General features: G+C 39.5%; 1 protein-coding gene across 1 annotated transcript in view; it reads left to right on the plus strand.

Moving 5' to 3' along the window:
- Positions 1-1,585: 1,585 nt before the first annotated feature.
- VGLL4 (vestigial like family member 4) overlaps positions 1,586-19,223 on the plus strand; it is a gene marked incomplete at both ends in the record, with an annotated part of 77,980 nt that continues 60,342 nt past the window's right edge. The window contains one exon of the mRNA XM_084269599.1: positions 1,586-1,649. Within this exon, the coding sequence (XP_084125725.1) occupies positions 1,586-1,649 (64 nt within the window). The remainder of the gene's footprint in view (positions 1,650-19,223) is intronic.

Below are 19,223 nucleotides of genomic sequence, written 5' to 3' on the forward strand. Positions count from 1 at the left end.
TCAGCGCTGAATCGTGAGTTAGCCATCAGTTTGGTGTGGCTACATCACCTGATCAGACGTGTTTTAATCTTTCTTTCAAATGATTCTTCACTTGTAGATGAATTTGTGTGAGAGGGTCAGTATTCAACAGTCTGGAGAGAAATTAAGTGGTGCGATTTTCAAATCCCAAGAGAACAAAAAGGAAAGACACCAAGCATCAGAGTGTAAGGGATCGAAGTGGAATGATGCTGGAGGCTTCTTAGGTAACACTTCCTTCTTAATCTTTGCTTTCCTTTGGAAAAGTGTGGCCAAAGGTGATAGAAATATTAAATGAAGATAAACTTAGTAAAATAAGATTCGAAGGTCTTGCTTTCTAAAATCTCTTGCCCACATACACTGTTTTTAAAATAAGGAGTTAATTGATTTATAAGCTTAGCTAAAATACTGAGTTTGAGCAAAGGCTGATTCTGATGGGGAGGGAAAGTGCATGCTTTTATCCGCAAGCGCTGGGCTTAGTTATTTCAAGTATGTTTCCTCATACAGTTCTATGGGAAAAAGACTGGATTTAATTCTTTCTTGAAAAAATATTTTTGAAACTTAAAAATACTTCAAAAATCCTTTCTCTTATGCTTTAAAATCGTTGATTAGTTTTAAAGTCTTTGACATTATTTAGGAAGAGGGAGGGAGCATAGTGAGGTTTATTATTTATAGTGCAAAGTCAAGGAAACTACTTCCAAACATATGCTTGTTGTTAAGCCTGTGTACATGTGTTTGAGATTTCTGTAGTTGCCACTACCTTTTTTTTTTTTCTTCTTTCTTTTAAAATCACACTGTAAAGTAAGTTACAGTAAACAGTTCTTATGACAGAATAGAGTGGTAGTTTTGCAGGGAAAAAAACACAGTGGAATTGTTAGCAGTCCTGGGTTTTTTCTCTTTCTCCATTTCTTTTCTTAGCAATTCTGTCTATGCTGTTGCCTTCTTATTTAAAAACACTTACAAGTTGTTGTCCTTTCAACAAAAACATCCTGACAACATGTTATTCTTTTCTTTCCTTTCCCTTTCATATCATTTTTTGGTTTGAATCCATTCATGTGAAGCACTGAGAGGTTCACTTAAACTCTAGTACAGTTCTGTTGGGTTTTGGGTGGTGTTTTATTGTTTTGTTTTTAATGGGACAGTCCTTTGCTTAGCATATTGCTGAAGTGTACATTAATTGGGATGGAAAGCTGGCAGGTAGGAGGCAAGACTACAGTGTAGAGCAGATAATCCTGTTGCAACGTATGTCAGCAGTGGTCATTGGTCAAGTACTTGAGAATTTGGTCTGGTTTGCTTTGTATGAGTAGTTGGTGGCAAAGCTAATTCCTATGTTCCCTTGTTTTCGATTGTAACAAATCCTGTGCTGGTACATTGTGAAAAGAGCAACAGAAACCTGGATTTTTGATTCTTTCTGCTGTCATGCTCTTGCTGGGTGTTACTACTGCCTTCTGTAAAACCAGATGTGTGTATGCTCTGAGCAAGTGGCATACCACCTAGTGTGTTCTGGCAAGGACTCTGTCAGTTTACTCTTTGAAACTTTGACTCTGAATTTTCCAGGATCCAGAGAGGAATGGAGACTCCATTGGATGTTTTGTCGAGAGCAGCATCTCTAGTACATGCTGATGATGAGAAACGTAAGTCTGAAACTTAGTTCTCTGCTTTGTTGGATCCAGATGCTGTATGTTTGCACTGTGAATCAGCCTAGATGTTGGCTTATCTGACCTCTGTGTTTTACTGAATTTAGGACATTTTTCTAAATGTCTTCAGGGCAGTTAAAAGGTTGTCTTCCTTGGGTGCCAAACTGATAGGTTGCCTTTAAATTGGTTGCTGTGCAAGAGAGGATGATTCCTGTAATTTTGAAAAAGTACTTATCACCTCATATAAAGGTGCACCTCTTTGCCCAATTCTGTTGGCATTGTTAGTAGACAGAAAGTTGTAATGAGACTGCTGTCAAGCTAAACGATTTCAGAACTTGCACTTGCCAATGATATGGCTTAGTTCTGGTCTCACTTAAGAACTTGTAACTGGGTGGGCATGAGTGGGGTGCAAAGATCCCTTTTCAGGTCATAAAAACCCATTCTCATCAGCAACGAGTGCTTTGGTTTCCTTCACCTGCTATAAGAAGATGGGTACAGGACATTAGCATTGTAAATGGAGCCAGTGGCAGCTACAGAGTTGCTGTTGCCAGTCATTAGGGTAATGTTTTTGCTTTTGACATCCACATTAAGTATTAAAGATGGGCTAACTGAAGTTAGAATAGTGTTTTCAGTGGTGCCAAATTGCAGTGCTGCTCTGTAGATCGGATTGTTACCTGCATGATTAGTAATAAATGCCTTTGTCAGTTCTGAGTAGTGTAAGCACTCAGGGAGTGTGTGTCTTGGGTATAAACCTGAATGAGTAACTACAAAATGGTATTTTGGGTGTCAGACTGCTTTTGCATGTAGCTTCTGTGCTTAAAATCATCTTGTGAGACAAATTCAACTATTCTTTTGATCTTTGTTCCTTTATATATTTTTTGAAAAGTAATTTTCTTGAGTAACGAATAAAACAATTGCTGTTGCCAATCAACTTAGTGAAGTAATTGCAAAGTAAGACAAACGCAGTGTATTTGAACAAGTCCCAGGATTTTTCTGTATATTCAAATAGTCAAGATACCAGTAGCTTGCTCTTTCAGAAGTTTGCTCTGATGAGCTCTTCTGCATTACTGGCCCTTAGCAAAACCCATATTCATTATAAAGGTGTTCTTTCACATTCCCCCTGCTGCTGGAGAAGTTTTTACTGATCCCACAGTAGTAGGATGACTTAGTTGATTGCAGCAGTTACTGACTGTTGCTGCTGAAATGCACAGCAGTGCAAGTCCTTGAGGAAACAATTTCAACCATAACTTTGGTGTGGGGGATTTCTCCTCTAAACTAACATGTATGTATGTAGAAAAAGCAAAAGCTTAACCTGTTTTCTTTTGACTACATTTTTAATATATGTTTTGCATATGTATTTACTATTTTTGAGTTCAAATGCATTCTTTTTGGTTAACTGTTGTCTAAGTCTCTAGTTCGATTTTGAGTTCCATGGGGTAGGAATGTTGTGCTGAGCGAATCCAGAGGAAGTCTGATTCAGCGCAACTTGCATGAGGAAGCTGATATATATCTGGTTCTAATTTACATTCCTTTAGTCTTACCACTGAGGCTTAATTAGATTTATGCCACTCTAACTTATGCTGTCTCTGAGTTTGTCCTGTTGTTGTGCATATCACACACCAAGAATGCTGTGGGATGAAAAGCTGCTAAAGTGAAGAAACGAGCAGCTCAGACCTGTCACTGAACTTGTGCTTTTTTGTGCCAGCTTTTGTGGAAATGACACCAGCCAGGCTTCACCCTGTGTTGCAGGGTGGATACTGTCAGTTTGAGGTTAGTCTTAATCTGGAGGTTAGAAGTTAACCTGTGAGTTTTCTGCTGAAGTGCATGGCCTGCTGCTCCTGGAGTTACAGCAGTGGTCCTGCTGGTGTTTCTGTATCCCCCATACACTTGTCTAACAAGTATCCTTATTACCACCTACAACTACCTGATGGGAGGTTGTAGAGAGGTGGGTGTTGGTCTCTTCAGCCAGGTGACAGGTAATAGGACAAGGGGAGATGGCCTAAAGCTGTGCCAGGGCAGGTTTAGATTGGACATTAGAATAAAATTTTTTACTGAAAGAGTTCTCAGGGCCTGGAACAGGCTGCTGCCCAGGGATGTGTTTGAGTCACCTTCCCTGAATGTGTTCAAACATAAGGGTAGATGAGGTACTTAGGGATATGGTTTAGCTTAGGATGAGAATGGTTGGACTTGATGATCTTCAAAGGTCTTTTCCAACCTTGTGTTTCTGTGATTCTGTGAGTTCCCATCAGATATTCTCATATGAGCTATATATCATCTAACAGTTGAAAAGTGCTGATTTGCTACTTTTTAAAGATCATTTTAAGCAATTAAGATGCTAATTTTAACTCTAATATTTCAAAATGACTTCTAAGTAGTTTACTATGACAGTTTTTATCAGAAAAAGGTAGCTTAACACTTCTGTCATCTGCTGTGAGAAGTGTACATGGAATGTGTATACATTTATTGACTGCGTGCTCCTACACAGTGTACAAAGCTAGCAGTTGTTACTGGCACCCTACTCATATGTATCAATATTTTTCATTACTTTTGTCATTGAAAATGTTAGTTTTTATTTGTACACAAACCCTTTTTCCTCTTGCAGATGTTGGTAATTGCAGACTTTCATACGCAGACATCCTTTAATCCCATCTAAACCTCCACTTCAAAATAATTTGTATAAACCAGCAGCCTCCAAGTGTATTTACTGAATCCAAGAAGTGTAAATACAGGTTCTTGTTTAAAAAAACACAGGGTTTAGTTCCTGCAGCGGGTAGGTGTTTAATTCTTGTCTGGGTTTATTCAGAGGAGGAATATTAGTAGTATTTATGACTTCAATCCCTTCTAACATGAGGGATCCTCTTCCCTGCGTGGGCACCCACTGCAGTTCCAAGCAGTGTAGAATTATCTCAGTGTATATGCAAATCACACTCGGTTTGAAGCGAGTACCTTTCAACTTGGAGCACTGAAAGAAATGAATGAGCTGTGTGGCCAGGTAGACTTCCCTGAACGGTTATTGCTTTCTTAAACAAATATGACCTTGAGTTGTGTCAGGTTTGATTTCTTTTGCAGCTGCACCTATGTCAATAAGGCTGACCTTCTGCGATAAGTTTGCACCCTATATTGCATTTAGTGGCATCGGGTTTGTATCGTGACCCCTGCTGTATGCTGTGCTTCAACAGCTCCTTCTGCACTTGTTATCAGCATTTATGAAACACGTTTGGTTAACTACTGTGTCATGGAAATGATTAATTATGGAGAAGAAATGATTACTGTAATTCTCCATTTGTAAGTATTACCACTGTGATGTAAGCAGTTACTTAAGTTTATGGTATAGTGGGCCTGTATTTAAAATCCCGGAGGAAACAAACCCAAAAAAGCTGAACAAAAAGTGAACAAAAGCAGAGGGACACTCCTTTGGAGGCGGTAACAGTTAAAGGAGGAGATATGGATCTTTCCTAATGGAGTTGATTGTTTACTTATTGTCCAAGCTTGGTCCTTCGCTTCAGTGGAAGGAAAGCATACAATGATGTAATGATTAGCCAGTCATCTTGAAGGCTTGTTGCCAGTTGCTCACTTGTCAGGAGTGAAGGGAAAAGGTGTAGGAAGTCTGTGGTGTTCATGAGCCGTGCCAGGAGTAGGCAAAATGCTATTGTTTTATCTGAAGGACTTTTCTGAGGCACAGATAAAACCCAGAAGTGGGCTTTGTGTGAAGGGAACAGACATAAGACCCATGTATGTGTGCTGTCATCTTGATGTTGTCATGGCTGGGAACATTGTTGGGTGTCGGTTATTGTAAAATTGCAGACATCAAGGTATACAATCAGATGCCTGATGCTACTCACCACTCTTCTGTTCCTCTTTTTCTGATTTCTCATATGTTTGACATTCAAGTTGGTTAATTTTAGAAGACCACTCTATAAGCCAGTAGTGTTTAAATAAAGACCTTTACTAAAAGTAGAGTTTTTCTTCCTGTAGTTTTGTTGAACAGCAAGTGTTCACACATTAAGGAGGATTATCATTTTATATTTATCTCCTATATAAAAAATAAAGGGTTTGGGAACTGGTCTTTACCTTATAAACTGTTTTAAGAACATATAATCTTGTTATTGAGAAAAGAGTGAAGGAAAATGCTAATAAGGACATGCACTTGCAGAATGTGTTGAAAGCACAGTGCACTCAGCCCGTGCTGATGTTAGTCACACTTCCCATATTCTTCCCTCCCCTATGCAAGTCCAGTTCAAGAATATGGGAATGAATGAGAAAAAACTTGCTGTTTCTCTCTCACTCAGGGTAATACAGGGAAAAATCTGTTGCTGACAAGCAGAAGAAGCTATGATTCCACAAGGGAATGAAAGGTTTGGAAATAGCTAATAGGTAGACACGATGAAGTCCCAGGTAACAGCTTTGCATTGTAATGCACTGTACCATGATCCATACCTATTGAGTCTTGATTTATGTTTTGAAAAACTGATACAGGAATACATGTTAAAAAATCAAAACAAACAACAAACCACATTTGATCAAGCCATGCTTCTTGCACATGTACCATCACCCTTGCATGCATGGAAGCCCGGGATTGCTATTCTGCGTTTCTGGCCTGTGAGCAATGTTATTGTTTGGCAGCAGTTTCTTTTATGTGGGCTGGTTTTATCTGCTTCAAATAATTAAGCTAGAAGTACAGACAACTTACTGTGCTTTAAAATCCCTGCCCTAATCCTCTTTGTAGTAAGGTCCTTGTGTAGACAAGACCTACAAAATCAGTTTTTACTGTTCTTCACTCATATCAATTTAGGATATCAGTTATCAGTTAGGAGAATTAATTTTCTGTTGGCTACCACCTCATGAGAAATACGTGGTGATTACTTGTTTTGGATTGCTGAGCCTAAAAACAATATTACTTCAAGGCTGAGTTGAGAACAATTAAGACTCTTGAAGATGACAACTTTCTAACCTTGTTGTCTTTAAATGCAAAAAACCCCATAGTTATAAGTAGAATTAGACTTGAGTGTTGCTATTTGTATTAGTGAGATTAGTGGTAATGTATTTCTAGCATAACCAGGACTCTTTACCAACTGTACTGTTTGATTTTTAAATATACAGCAAATTATGGGCAGTGACCCCAAGGCAGGTTTTAATATCAATGTTTGCAAAAGTTTAAATAACTTCCATTCTACTGTGTGTCTGCTTAAATCAGCACTGAAAATATTTATGCTCCTGAGGGTTTTTTTTAACTGACTGAAAGTGAGGAATTGAATGGAACTTGCTAGATGAATGCAGTTAGTACAGTCAGTCTGAGTCATCAGTTCACTTTTTTTGAGGGATTGGGGTATTCTTGGAGTTGGTTGGTTTTTGGTGGTTTTTCTTTTGTTGGTGTCATGTTCCCCTTCCCCTGAGATTCATCAGCTTCAGAAAACTGGGAAACAGTGACAGTATTTTTACACAGAAGTGAAATAGCTGTATCATATCACAGTCCTTACTTGTTTTCTGTTTACTAGTTTACCCCATGCCAGGTAGAACTGGAAGGAATAATGCATGCTTCTACTAAGGATGATAAATATTATAGAGCAAAGTGTTACTTAAAACAAGCTGAAGAATTTCCAGTAGGGCATAATCTTGCCATATGACTTGCCCTTTGTATTTCAATTCGAACAAATATGTTCAGAATAGCAAATCTTGTAACAAACAAGTGGGAAGAGTTTTAGCTGGCTGTGGTAGTATTACTTCTCATTGATAATGTTTGTTTTAGGGGTGGAAGGGAATCAAATTGGTTCAATAAAAACTACCTGGAACATGTTCTTTTGACATCTAAAACACGTTTCTGTACTGAATCTTAATTCTCACGTAGACTGTTTTGATGGTAAACTGTTTTCCCTTCCTGCTGAAATTCTTCATTTTGTGTCCCCAGTAATAGGTATGATACACTTAATAGCTGAGTACATCACCACTGTAACAGCAATCAGAATGTTCGTGTTCTCTGTGGTACTTGGTGCATGAGAGAAGGTAGTCGCTCTTCTGAAGGCAGTTGGTCAAGGGCAGAAAGCAGAGCATCAGTGTTGTGATACAGGGCTGCTCCTGATGAGCCACTGAGTCAGAAGGGGAGATGGAAACCCACGTTTCCCGATTCCTCGTCGTCACACCTTACTCACCACACTGCTAATGCTGTAGCTACTGGTCTGCAAAGCACCCTGGCAAAAAAGTCCTGGCACAGTTTGGTGCCATGAACACTGTTGTGGAAGTGGAATTTCATGGGGAGGCAGTGCTTTTCTGCTTGTTGCTTCTGGAATATTTAGGAAATCATTTGGTAACAGTACCTACAGCTGCACCGTAAAATTGCTTGTAGGGAAACTATCCTAAAGAAATCCTTTGCTTTGAAGGGCATGGTGCTGGTTTCTGTTCCTTCACCTGGGCAAGATGTCAGTCTTTATAGATGACCGTAAGATTCCATTGCCAGCAGGGCTCACTAAATCACTGTCTTGTTTTTTCTAATTTAGGATAGATAAAAATCTCCCTTGTAATGAAAAGATTCTATGTGATGCTTCTACCAAAATTTTTGCTTCCTGTGACTTTCAGAAGCCTTCAGTAAATGGAGGAGTCATTTTTGATGTTAACCTCCTACTTTTTGTTTTGGAGAAATCCTCCTTGGCTAGGTTGAGGGCAACACAACCATGTTAACTCAGGTTTTATTTTGCATTATGTAAATAAATTTAACAGTATTTTGTATGCATTTTCTTTAGGGCTTTCAAAGTCCGGGGGTTTTTTAGTCAGGCTTTGTCAACACTTGGATGTCTGTTATTAACGAACCCAGCACAACCTTTCATTTAGAGCCTGACTACTTCAGAAGACTTTTCCCATGTTGGGTTGAAAGGAGGGTAAGAAGTGCTTTGTGACTATTTCTAATAAGTGGACTCTCCATGTAGATATTTCTGTCTTCTTTTATGGTAAATTAAAATATTGGTATGGCTGTCTTTCTACCAGGTTGGTGACTGGATGAATATGTATGTTGGCTCAGAGAAGAGGCAAATACATAGGGTAGACAAAGAATTAGGTCTTGAAAATTAGAGGTATGGTGTTCTGCAAGTCAATTTAATATAGAGAATTCTTTAATTGCAGAAATTAATGTACAATTAAGTAATTGGATAGCTTTTATGACTTAAGCTTAGACCACAAGCACAATTGTCTTCTGTGATGTGTAGCAAAAGAGAAAGTTAAATTTTCTGGAGGAAAATCTGAATTCTAAGAACGAGTATTAGCAAAAGTCTGCCTTTGTAATCCTTCAGCAGCTATGAGAGGTGTTAAATGTAGATTTGTCAGCTAGTCATTTCTATAATATTTGATCAGTAGCAGGGAAAGGGGGGGAATCCTGTTACTTTTGGAACAGAATTTGTGGCATAAAACATCTTTTTTTCCTGACGGGGGAAAGTATGGAAGTATGATGTTTCAGTTGAGTAGTAATGTGATGGAAACACATATGTGGCTCACTCATTGAGAGGCAGCCTGAGTCATCTGTTGTTGCTGTATGAATACCAAAAGCTTCAAATAATAAAACTGTGAGTAATAACATGAATAGTGTTCTGGTTCTAAATTTATGAACTGTGCAGACCAGAAAATACTAATATCTTCTCTGTTTAAAATATCAGTTAATCTGTTTTTTAGTGAAATACTGGAGTGGCTAAATTCCTGACCTCCCGCTTTTTGTCTTCCAAAAAACCTTTAGCTGTTTGCGTTACTCAGTGTTTCACAAAGTAGCTTCCAGTAAATGATGTCAGGGTCATTCAGTAATTTTTAGGATTTTCTTGAAAGTAGGGGTTTTACATTGGGTACTTCTTTCTTTGGGTTGGCTTGGATTTTTTAAAAAAGTAAAAAAAAAAAATAATATTCTTGTCTACAGGAAACTTCACCACCACCCCCTTCTTATTTCCCTCCCAAAAAGTTTATCCTAGCAAGGAAGTAAAGAATGAGTAGTTATGTTTTCAACTTGTTAAATAGGCTGGAAAATGGGGTGATTGTCTGCTTGGCGCCTAGATGTATTTTAATAGCAGTAGAACACCATTAGCATAATCAGTGGAGTGATGGTAATGCCTTCAGGAACAAAAGTGTCTAAACTTTTTTTTTTCCCCCGAATGAATTTTGTTTTAAAAAAAGCAGCATTTGCAGGAATTCCAGCCACCTGCAGTTTGTAAACAAGTTGTAGCATCCTTCAGCATACCAGATGTTGCAACCCAGGCTGTACCAGCCCAGGAAAGAGGCTACTCAGGGCTCCTGAGCATAATCCACCAACCAGGACACCAGTTATTTCTGAATCCTTTTCAGCTCATTGGCGATAACACGCGTGCAGAGATCGGTGGCGTTACCTCCCAGTCAGTGGTGTTTACAGAAAAACTGTCTCTTCTTGTGGCATGGCAAATGGAAAGGAAAGAATCCTCTTGCCAGAATGGAATTTGTTAGCAGACCCCAGCCCCTGCTCTGGAGATCACAGTGGACCAAACCCCCTATCGTTTAAGTGTGATAGCGCATACGTAACCACATCGAACTTCTCAGTGCATGTGCTTCTAAATGCTTGTGGTGTCTGAAATGCTCTGTCTGGAACTTTGTGCTCACTTTATATATTTTACAATGATATTTGTTATATCCTGAATTTTGAAGCAATACAGGGAAGTTATTCAGTTGTTAGGTTTTGCCTGTCAAGTTGTCTGGCAGTGACTAGAACTGCAGAAATGGATTTATTTCTCTTTTTATGACTAGGCAGAATATATTAATGTGAAATTCTGGTCATTCTTCATGTGGTAAATGTTATTTGACTTTTTAAAGAAAAAAAAAAAGATAAATTCTGCTGTAATTAGACATACTGGAGGCTGCTTGTGAAATGCAGGGTGCTTTCCCAGGATGTTCTCTGCACATCATTAAGAGCACAGAGAATCAGGATAAGCTTGGAAATTCCAGTGTCGCATATGAAAAGCTAGTGCTTACTTGGGACAGAATTAGTAAGAGGAAAGGAGTTAATACTTTGGTTTTGGTATGTTTCCCTATTTTTCCTTGTGTAATTGTTTCTGTAGGTGCTTATTTCAACATTTTATCCAAGTTCCTGGAAAGGTTAGAAGTAGAAGGCTTCACAGCTTCCTTGTTGCTAGGAGCTGTGCCGTCCCTGCTGTGCTCAGGTTGTACCTACCAGATGCCATACGTTCCGCAGCTACTGTAATTCATTTCCCAGAGCAGGGCTTTTGGGGAAAGAGAATGTCTTTGGTTGCGGTGTAGCAATTCTTGAGTTTGTTTATGCAGGCAGGCAGATCTGGAGGTATGTTTTCCTGTAAGCAAATGAAAAGATTATATTGGAGAAAGGAGGGCTGAATAAACTTTGCATTGAGTTAGGTTTTTAAAAACCCTTATGCTGAAAAAAAGGTGATTGTTAGTTAAAGACATAGTTTTTATGTGCACACAGTATGGCAAAAATCAGTAATGTTGTAAAGTCAGTTCTTTTCAAAGCCATGCAGTGTTGAAACCAAGGTGGTCTGGCACAATCTTTACGCCTTTTTCGGACTTCAGTGAAATGCTGGTAGAATATGTACAATTCCCATGTAAATGGAAACATGCAAGTTCTTAGTAAGTGTTAATATTTTGTTTTCCCTTGTTGGGAGCACAGACTTTGTTTATGCTATGCCATTCAGATTCTCACCTGAACAAGGAGGGATCTGAGCATAAGTTTTCCAGTCCAAGGCGAGTGTCCTAATTAATGGTTTATGGCATAAAAATATGGTCAATCATGACAGTCTGTTTTGCTCTCTCATGTCTTTTGTTCCGTTGCTTAAGAGAAAAAAAAGTAAAAAAAGTAAAAGAAAAGTAGCAATACTTTGTTCAAGCTGAAGAGAACGTACTTCTCTCCCCCAAGATGTAAACACCAAAACTCCTTCCTTTTAATTTTCTCCTTCTTGCTGCTGAATCAAAAGTAAATTGCTTGTGTAGGCATAATTCTGCCTATAAAGCTGTTATGCAGCTATAAACAACGTCACTACAGAAACTTGTCATCCATAAACTTTAAAGGATAAATGCTTCTTTATTAGCAAATTGAAGAATGATTTCTTACTCTCCTCTGAATTTTTGCCCCTTCTGATTTTAAACTTAATGACACATTCATTAGAAGGTCCCCAAAACCACTACATTGTATTATGGGAGTGTTTTTGCCCATCCACTACAATGGATTGTATCAGGTGACAACACTCTCATAGTACTGGGGTGAAGTTTGCTTTAGATACATATTGATTTATAAGAGAGAGAAATCACAGGCAGTATTTGGACAGAAATAGTGTTTTGTGTGGTGATGTTTGAAATTGAGTAATTTTAGTACCTGCTTTGGGCTTAGCTTTCCTGAAACTGTGACTGCTTTTGTGCTCTGGGTCGTGCCCATGTTGTCTGTTTGGTTCATGTGAACACATCTGTGTGTTACAGTTGCCACTTTATTACTGTAAACCTCTGACCTTTATTTGTTTTCCTTAGAGCCAGATACATCTGGCCCATAATAGTGGCAGTTTGTCTAGAGCCCCATCTGTCCCTCCTCCCCAGTTTTAGATTGCAGTGCACTCCTCTCTCAGCCTAACACAGAAAGCGTTTGATTATATACACATGCAGAAGTGTTACTTTCCCCTCTGAACTCCCCTCCAAATGATGATGTAAGTTAAGGACCTCCTTTAGTAGTTTGTATCCTCAGCAGTCCCTTGCCAGCAGACACAGTACTGTGGCTCTCAGGCAGCAGTCTGGATTTCACAGCTCAGCAGTGTTGGCTTCTGATTGAAACCCGGGATCTTTCTGTTCAGGGACCTGGGTCTTAGGGAGAATTTCAGCATATATTTATTGTGTAACGCTGACCATAATTATATTTGGGGTTTGTGTTGTCATATTTACCAAAACAAACTATTTTTTAATTTCAAAACAAGGTGCTCAATTTTTAAAGCTACACTTGAATTTGTAATTAGCTTTATATTAACATTTGTAGTAGTCCTTAATCAAATAGTTATAAATTGTTAATATTTATATTCTCTTAAGTAAAATATGTTAGAAACTTGGGCTTGAGAATGTCATGTTTCAATGTCTGGATATGAAGGAAAGTAATGGGGTTTCTGCTTGTTGTGTTCTGTGGAGAGGAAAAGCAATTTGGAATTTTTCAGTCTATCCTTTTTACCAAAATCTAGGTAGGTCTTTTGGGTTGTTTTGTTGTTGATGTTGTTTTTAGTAGAGTAATAGTTTACTTCTCTCAGTGAACTTCTGAGCTGTCTGATTCTTCTTGACTGATGTAGTTGGCTGACTTGGTGAGAGTTAATGGCAATAGCTGGTTCCATGAATATCTTCTGATTCCATGAGGCAGCGGGTCAGCTGCCTTAATGCATTTGACTGAACTTCGCATGACTCTCAGCAGATGTTTTGCCTTTAAAGGTCAGTTTAAGTTTCTGAGCAGACTAGCTCCTTGCTTCCCAGACTGTGCCAACACAGTTAAGAACCAGGATGTAGTTTGACATTGGGACTGAAATTTCATGAATCTTTCTGGCTTCCTTAGCTATTCAACCACATCTCTGATGACCACTTTAATAACAACTGGCAGAAGAGAAAGGTAATAGGAAGAATTGGAGCATGCTGGTATACTGAGTAGTTTAAGGCAGCATCACTGAAGTTTGAAGAGTGTAATGTTTAGCAATGTTTACTTGCCTTGCAGCAGTAAATGGAAGCGTGGCTGTGCTAGGCATTGACAAATGTGCAGAATTAAATTCCCATCCAAAATCTGTCACATGCATAGCCTTGATGCTAAAAACAGCCACAGGAGGTTGGTCAGTGAATGGAATCAAACACTGTTCTTGAAAGTGGAAGAAAAATTGGCTCCTTGGAAGCCCAGGGAAAGGCATGGCTTTTCAGCAGACAGCAACCTCTCTGCAGGAAATTCTCTTAGAATTAGAAACATTTGTATCACTATGTATTTCTCAGGGTGAGTCATAATTTGCTTCTCTGTTGGAACATGAGCTCTGTTTTGCCACAGCAGAATTGCACCCCAAACCATGGACAGTTAGTTACTTGTTGGCTCACACCGGGAGCTCACCAGTTCAGCCTCTCTGGGAACCCCTCTGGAATGTCTCGTGGATGGTGGGTGCATCTGACATTCCTGCCAGTATCCTGTCACTGCTTTTCAGGGATAGATCAGGGGTTATGTGGAGGAACACGTAGTAGACCTGTGTGTGTGAATTACTGCTGGGCTTAGTAGTGATAGTATGAGTATTTGCTCCATTACGTAATTTAGTGTCATTTGGTGTATGTGTTTTCTCAGTGTACTGTATGAACAGGTTAGTATTTTGTAGCCAGTAATAATTATCAGTAAAATAATCTTGGACATACTGGTTTCTCTAGCAGCAGCTTTGCTGATGGGTTCAGGAACTCAAGTACATTCAGGAATGGGAAAAATCACCATGTTTATTCATTTAATTCCCCCTTCAAAACTTGGTAGCTCCACTTCTATAGGCAGAGAAAGGAGCAAAGTGGTAAACCCATATGATAAGTACAGCATCATGCTGAAACAACAACTCAAATCTTACTGAGCTGCCTTCATTCTCACATGCTTCCAGTATCGATCTGCCTAGCTAGACTTTGGTTTTATGATGGACTGTTCATACGTGCACACGTGTGTCTAATCTTTTGGTAATCTGGTAGATCTATTTTAAAATTATTTTTCTTTTACTACGTAGAGACAGGGCATAGTGTGTTACGAGCTGTTCCAGTGACCTTAATGCAAGCATGTTAATGCTTCTGCCTTTCTGCTTTCAGTCATACCCAAATATTAATTAATAGTGAGGAGGAGATTGTGCTGCTGTATGTCTTCACTGCTACTTCTGGCTGCTAGTGCCTAATAACCACTGATCTCATCAGACATGTTCACTTACTCTCTCTTTACCTCTTTCAGTGAGTAGCTTTGTACTTTCTGGTAGCTTTCAAATCACTTTTGAAACAGGATAGAGACACGCTTGCTACCTAGCAGTCCTGTACTAGAAAGAAAATGGTGAGAGTCAGTGTCCAGCTTGGGGTGAATATGAAAAGCCTGAATATTTATTAATATGGAGACGGGAGTTTCTGGCAAAACCTTCTGGCAGTGATCACTCAGGTGATCTCCGGCCAAACGTGGGAGCCATGGTGGGGTGTGCCTGGGGAGATGTGTGTGTGCCACTCACAAGCCGACATCCAGGCTACATCTTCTGGCTAAAATGTGAGGTGAGATGTCCTGGGGGTTATTCTAGGCTAGATGGTGGTTATAAAAAGCTGAGAGGAGCCAGCAAGATAGGAGGTAGTAGACAGTGGGCTGCAGTGAAGAGTCTGCTGACTGCTTTAGTAGGTGGCTTTTCCCCTGTGAATGGAGTATGGGATTCCCTGCATATTTAATGAATATAGTGCAGATGTGTAAAGAACTAAAGGAAGATTTCAGTGGAAGACCTTTTATATATTTCTCAATTTGGGTTCTCAGTGTATTTTCACATACTCTTTATTTCCTTTTTCTCTTTGGATTCCTGTTCTCCATTAAGTTGGAAAGAGGTTATGATTTTTGTCTGACGGCTGAAATTGCACATTCATTGAGGTAAGAGGAGAATATTGATGCAAAAAATGTGGTTGCACAGAATCATTACAAACAATCTTAAAGGAGTTTGAAAAAACACCCTAAAATTGAGAAGTGTCCCTGAATGCTGTCATTACAAGAAACAAAGTGATCTGTGACCTTGTGAAGTACCAAATGTTATTTTAGACTGGGAAAACAAACAGGCTGTCTCTCGATTAACAGCACCTTCCTGCCATTCTCTCCCCAAGATACCTGTATGTCTTTGGACAAGCCCAGCTTGTATGAATGATTTCTAGAGGAGTATTGGAAACTCTGTATAGTGTTTGTGGGGGGGGCTAACCAGGAATGTTAGGTGTTCCCCAGCTTCTCTCGTGCAGCAGCAGTATGTCTAGCCCTTCATTTCTCTTTTCATGGAGATTATATTTTCTGGTGGTACTGGCAACTTTTCAAAGCAGCCTATTTTTTTTCCTCTTTCACACCTTTACCTGTCGTTTTTTTAACGATGATTTCATGAAAAGCTGTGGCAGACATGCCACAGAGAGAGAGTATATGTTGATCTCTACTGTGTAATTATTTCCTTGGGTTTTTTTTCTTGGATTAGTCATGTCTTAAGTTTTAGTCTTGACAGATAGTTCAAAATTTAATTAGCTTCCTGTATTTGGTATTTATGATCCTGAGAACAGGATTTGAGTTTGACGTGTACTTTTTTCTTCTGTTTTTTTTTTTGAGCCAATGCTTAAATACAAACATATGAAGGAAAATATTTATACACCTGTATTCATTTAAAAAAAAATTAGAGACGATGAAACAGGGTGAAAAGGATTTGTTATTTATAGTGACCCAAGAACAGCTTTTCAAGGGTTCCTGTCTGTCTGTGTAAAAGTGTGATAGTCACACATGCCTGTGCCTTCAGAGGTTGTGAAAAAATAATGATGGTGCTCTCCTGTTTAGAAGCCACTGCTGGCTGGTTCTGAGCTAGAACTGCTGCAATTGCAGAAAGGTGAGTGCGTATTGATAGGTGGCTTAAAGCTGTTTGAATCCTGAGAGGGACGGGAGACATCTGTAGTGGCTTATGCGTGTGAACCCCAAAAGGGTGTCCTAGGACCCCAAGCCGGGCACCAGCTGAGCTGCCATCCCCTTGTGCCCTGGCAGCTGCAGAAAGCAGTCACATGCCAAAGGCTGTGTGCACGCTGGGGTGTTCTGCCTAGTCCTTCACATGAGGTGTGCACGTGAGCCACTGCGTTCATTCGTTATCCCTATAGCAACGTTTCATGCCCTGCAGAACGTGGAAGTCAGTTCTGGTGCTTGTGATATGCTTACTGGGGCCTTTTGCAGAACCAGCCCCCTGCATCCTCTGAGTTCCTTTGCTCAAGTTTCTTCCTACCTGGCTTTTGGGGTTGTACATTCACTTCATTGTGCATCTATTACCATAGATTGCAGGCTGAAAGAGAGTGTAAACTTATTGGAATTAAGTTCCATGTGCTGTTTAGTTGAATGTTCAAAATAAATCGGTGTCCTTATGCTTTTGGCATTTGTGTGGCTGTACGGGAAATCCCCTTCATGTCACTTGTAAAGTGACTGGAGCTATTTTAGTTTAAAGAAATTGCACTGAAATTAACCATGTTGATGTAATGAAATATTTAAAATATTGAATGCTTTTATCCAGTAATTAAATAATATTGCTAGTCTTGATTTTTTGCTAAGAGCAAGTGAAGGATGTGGTGAGAAATGCAGTAAAATGAGTGTGGAGGTATTTTAAGATAGGCTGCCCTGTGTGGGTCTGTTCTTTGCCCGGTCAGCTCAGTTTCTTCGCAGTTGTGTGAATTGTTGAAGGGCCAAGAGTTCAGGTATCTAAATATTTGGATAAGGCATAATAACATCCAGGTCATTCTGAAGTAAGTGTACAGGAAGAAAGCTGGACAAGCAGAGGGAATTCTGTAGGGAGTTAAACTGGAGTTGGGGAGTGAGGAGAAAGGAATCCACAACTTAAGGTGCTGTAAGAGTTGCAACATGTTTTATTAAGCTCTGTTACAGTTACATTTTAGCTGATGAGGATTTTTTTCAGAGGGTGGGTAGCACCCACACAACTAGAACATCAAGATTTGCTCATAACTGAGTTTGCAGCTGCGCAGAGAAACGTAAGCTGGATTCAAGCTTTTAACAGGAGCTGTCCGCGTGGCCATGGGCTTTAGGCTAAACTTCAAACAAGCCTTACTCACTGTTTGCAGAGCATTTCTTCATTAAATATGTTTCAGTGGAAAGAAGCGAATGGGCCGTGCCTCCCTCCTCTCCCTGATTTATCTGCTGGCAAAGGAATCGCTGCCTTGCTCAAGGCTTGGTGAGGCTTTTTCCCAAGCCTGATGAGAGATGCTTGCCTCTCAGAAACATTACCGAGGTTCTCTGTGGTTGACTCTCTGAGGCACAGGCAGCACCTTCAGACGAGGATGTTATTTTTGTTCTGAATCCTTTCCAGCACGTGCATTGAAGAAACCAGGATTCTCCGAATTGGAATGTGTTTCTTCAGTCAGCTATCAGTGTCATATCCTCTCCCAGTTAATTCTTGGTTCTAGGCTGTGTACAGAACCAGCACGAACAAAACCCAGCTTTGTGGAACTGGTGCAGACCCTTGTGATGACAAAGTAGTGTCAGTTCAGAGTTTGCTCATGATGAACACACAGTACCTCAATATACAACCATTTGAATTGATAGGGCTTCCTGCAATTGAATCAGATCAGATAGAGAATGAACTTTATACTGGGGATATTTGAGGGATATATATGTAAATGTGTGAAGACAAAAGCTTGATGTTTCTCTTAGCTTTTGCATGTTGGGAGGCGTCACTGACGCCTGCTGTCATTCTGCAGTTGCAGCGATCTACTATTGCTGTTTTGCTGAGTTTATGGTAAACAATATTACATGAGTCCTTGCAGTGGCATCCAAAGATGCAGCACTTGTTTGAATGTTTGTTATGCAACACATTTAACTGAGTTGTATTGCTTTTTATATATATACTTTTTTTTTTCCTAAAAGCTTGGCAAATTATCCAGTATATAAGAACCTCTGATGGTGCTCAGATGCCGTTCTTGGTATCTGATTCCAGGCTAATTGCTGTGCAGGCTGAGGTGGCTAATTGGTTTCTTTGGGATTGTCTTTACTGCAAAGACATTCCTGACACAAACCCCATCTCGAAGCAAGCAAAGGAAACCTAAATCAAGTAGGCTGTAACCTGAGTTGGTCGGCATGTCTGGGAATACAGAATAAAGCCTGAATTAGCACAACTCCTGTAATACAGAAACTGTATTGCTCAAATACTATTCTAGAATGTGATGGCTGCCTCTTGGTTTTTAGATATCTATATATATATATAGAACTGGAGAGAAGTTCCAGTCAGCATAGACGGGCAGTTTACCAATGCATGCGAAGCCATAGGAGCTTTGAGAGTTCAGTATTTGTTCAATATCTGGAAAACTCAGTAGAAAGTGGTGTATAAAATAGAAGCTATTGCTGCCTCACAGGAAGTAGAATAATGACTGCAGCTGGACGTAGAGTATAACTCCTACTTACTGAATATTCTGCTAAACTTTGAAATTTCATGTTCCATGTGTACATGTTGGTGTTCAGAGAAAAATGGAGGAGGGCAGAGAAGGTATATACCTCATCAGAGATAGATTTTCTTGGTGGAATAAAACATAATAGAGATAAGAGTCACACAGCAGTTTTGACAGCTGATCTGTAGTTTTTACACTGACAACTGAGCTGGTCTGATACTTTTTAATATTAATGACATGAATTTACTTGTGACATATCTGTTGCAGCCTGACGAAATATAAAGCGCTTAATGGCTTTTGAGTCAGGAGGATTATTCCTTTGGGAAAATCCACAGACGTTGCTTCATCACCTTGTTTATGTTCTTCGGGCCACCCCTTGAAGGTACTTTTCCCTAAGGAAGTGATGTGTACACATGGAGAGCTATGTTTGGTATGGATATGTGATAT

Source organism: Gallinula chloropus (genome assembly GCF_964237585.1).
Source record: "Gallinula chloropus genome assembly, chromosome: 12".
Lineage (NCBI taxonomy): Eukaryota > Metazoa > Chordata > Aves > Gruiformes > Rallidae > Gallinula > Gallinula chloropus.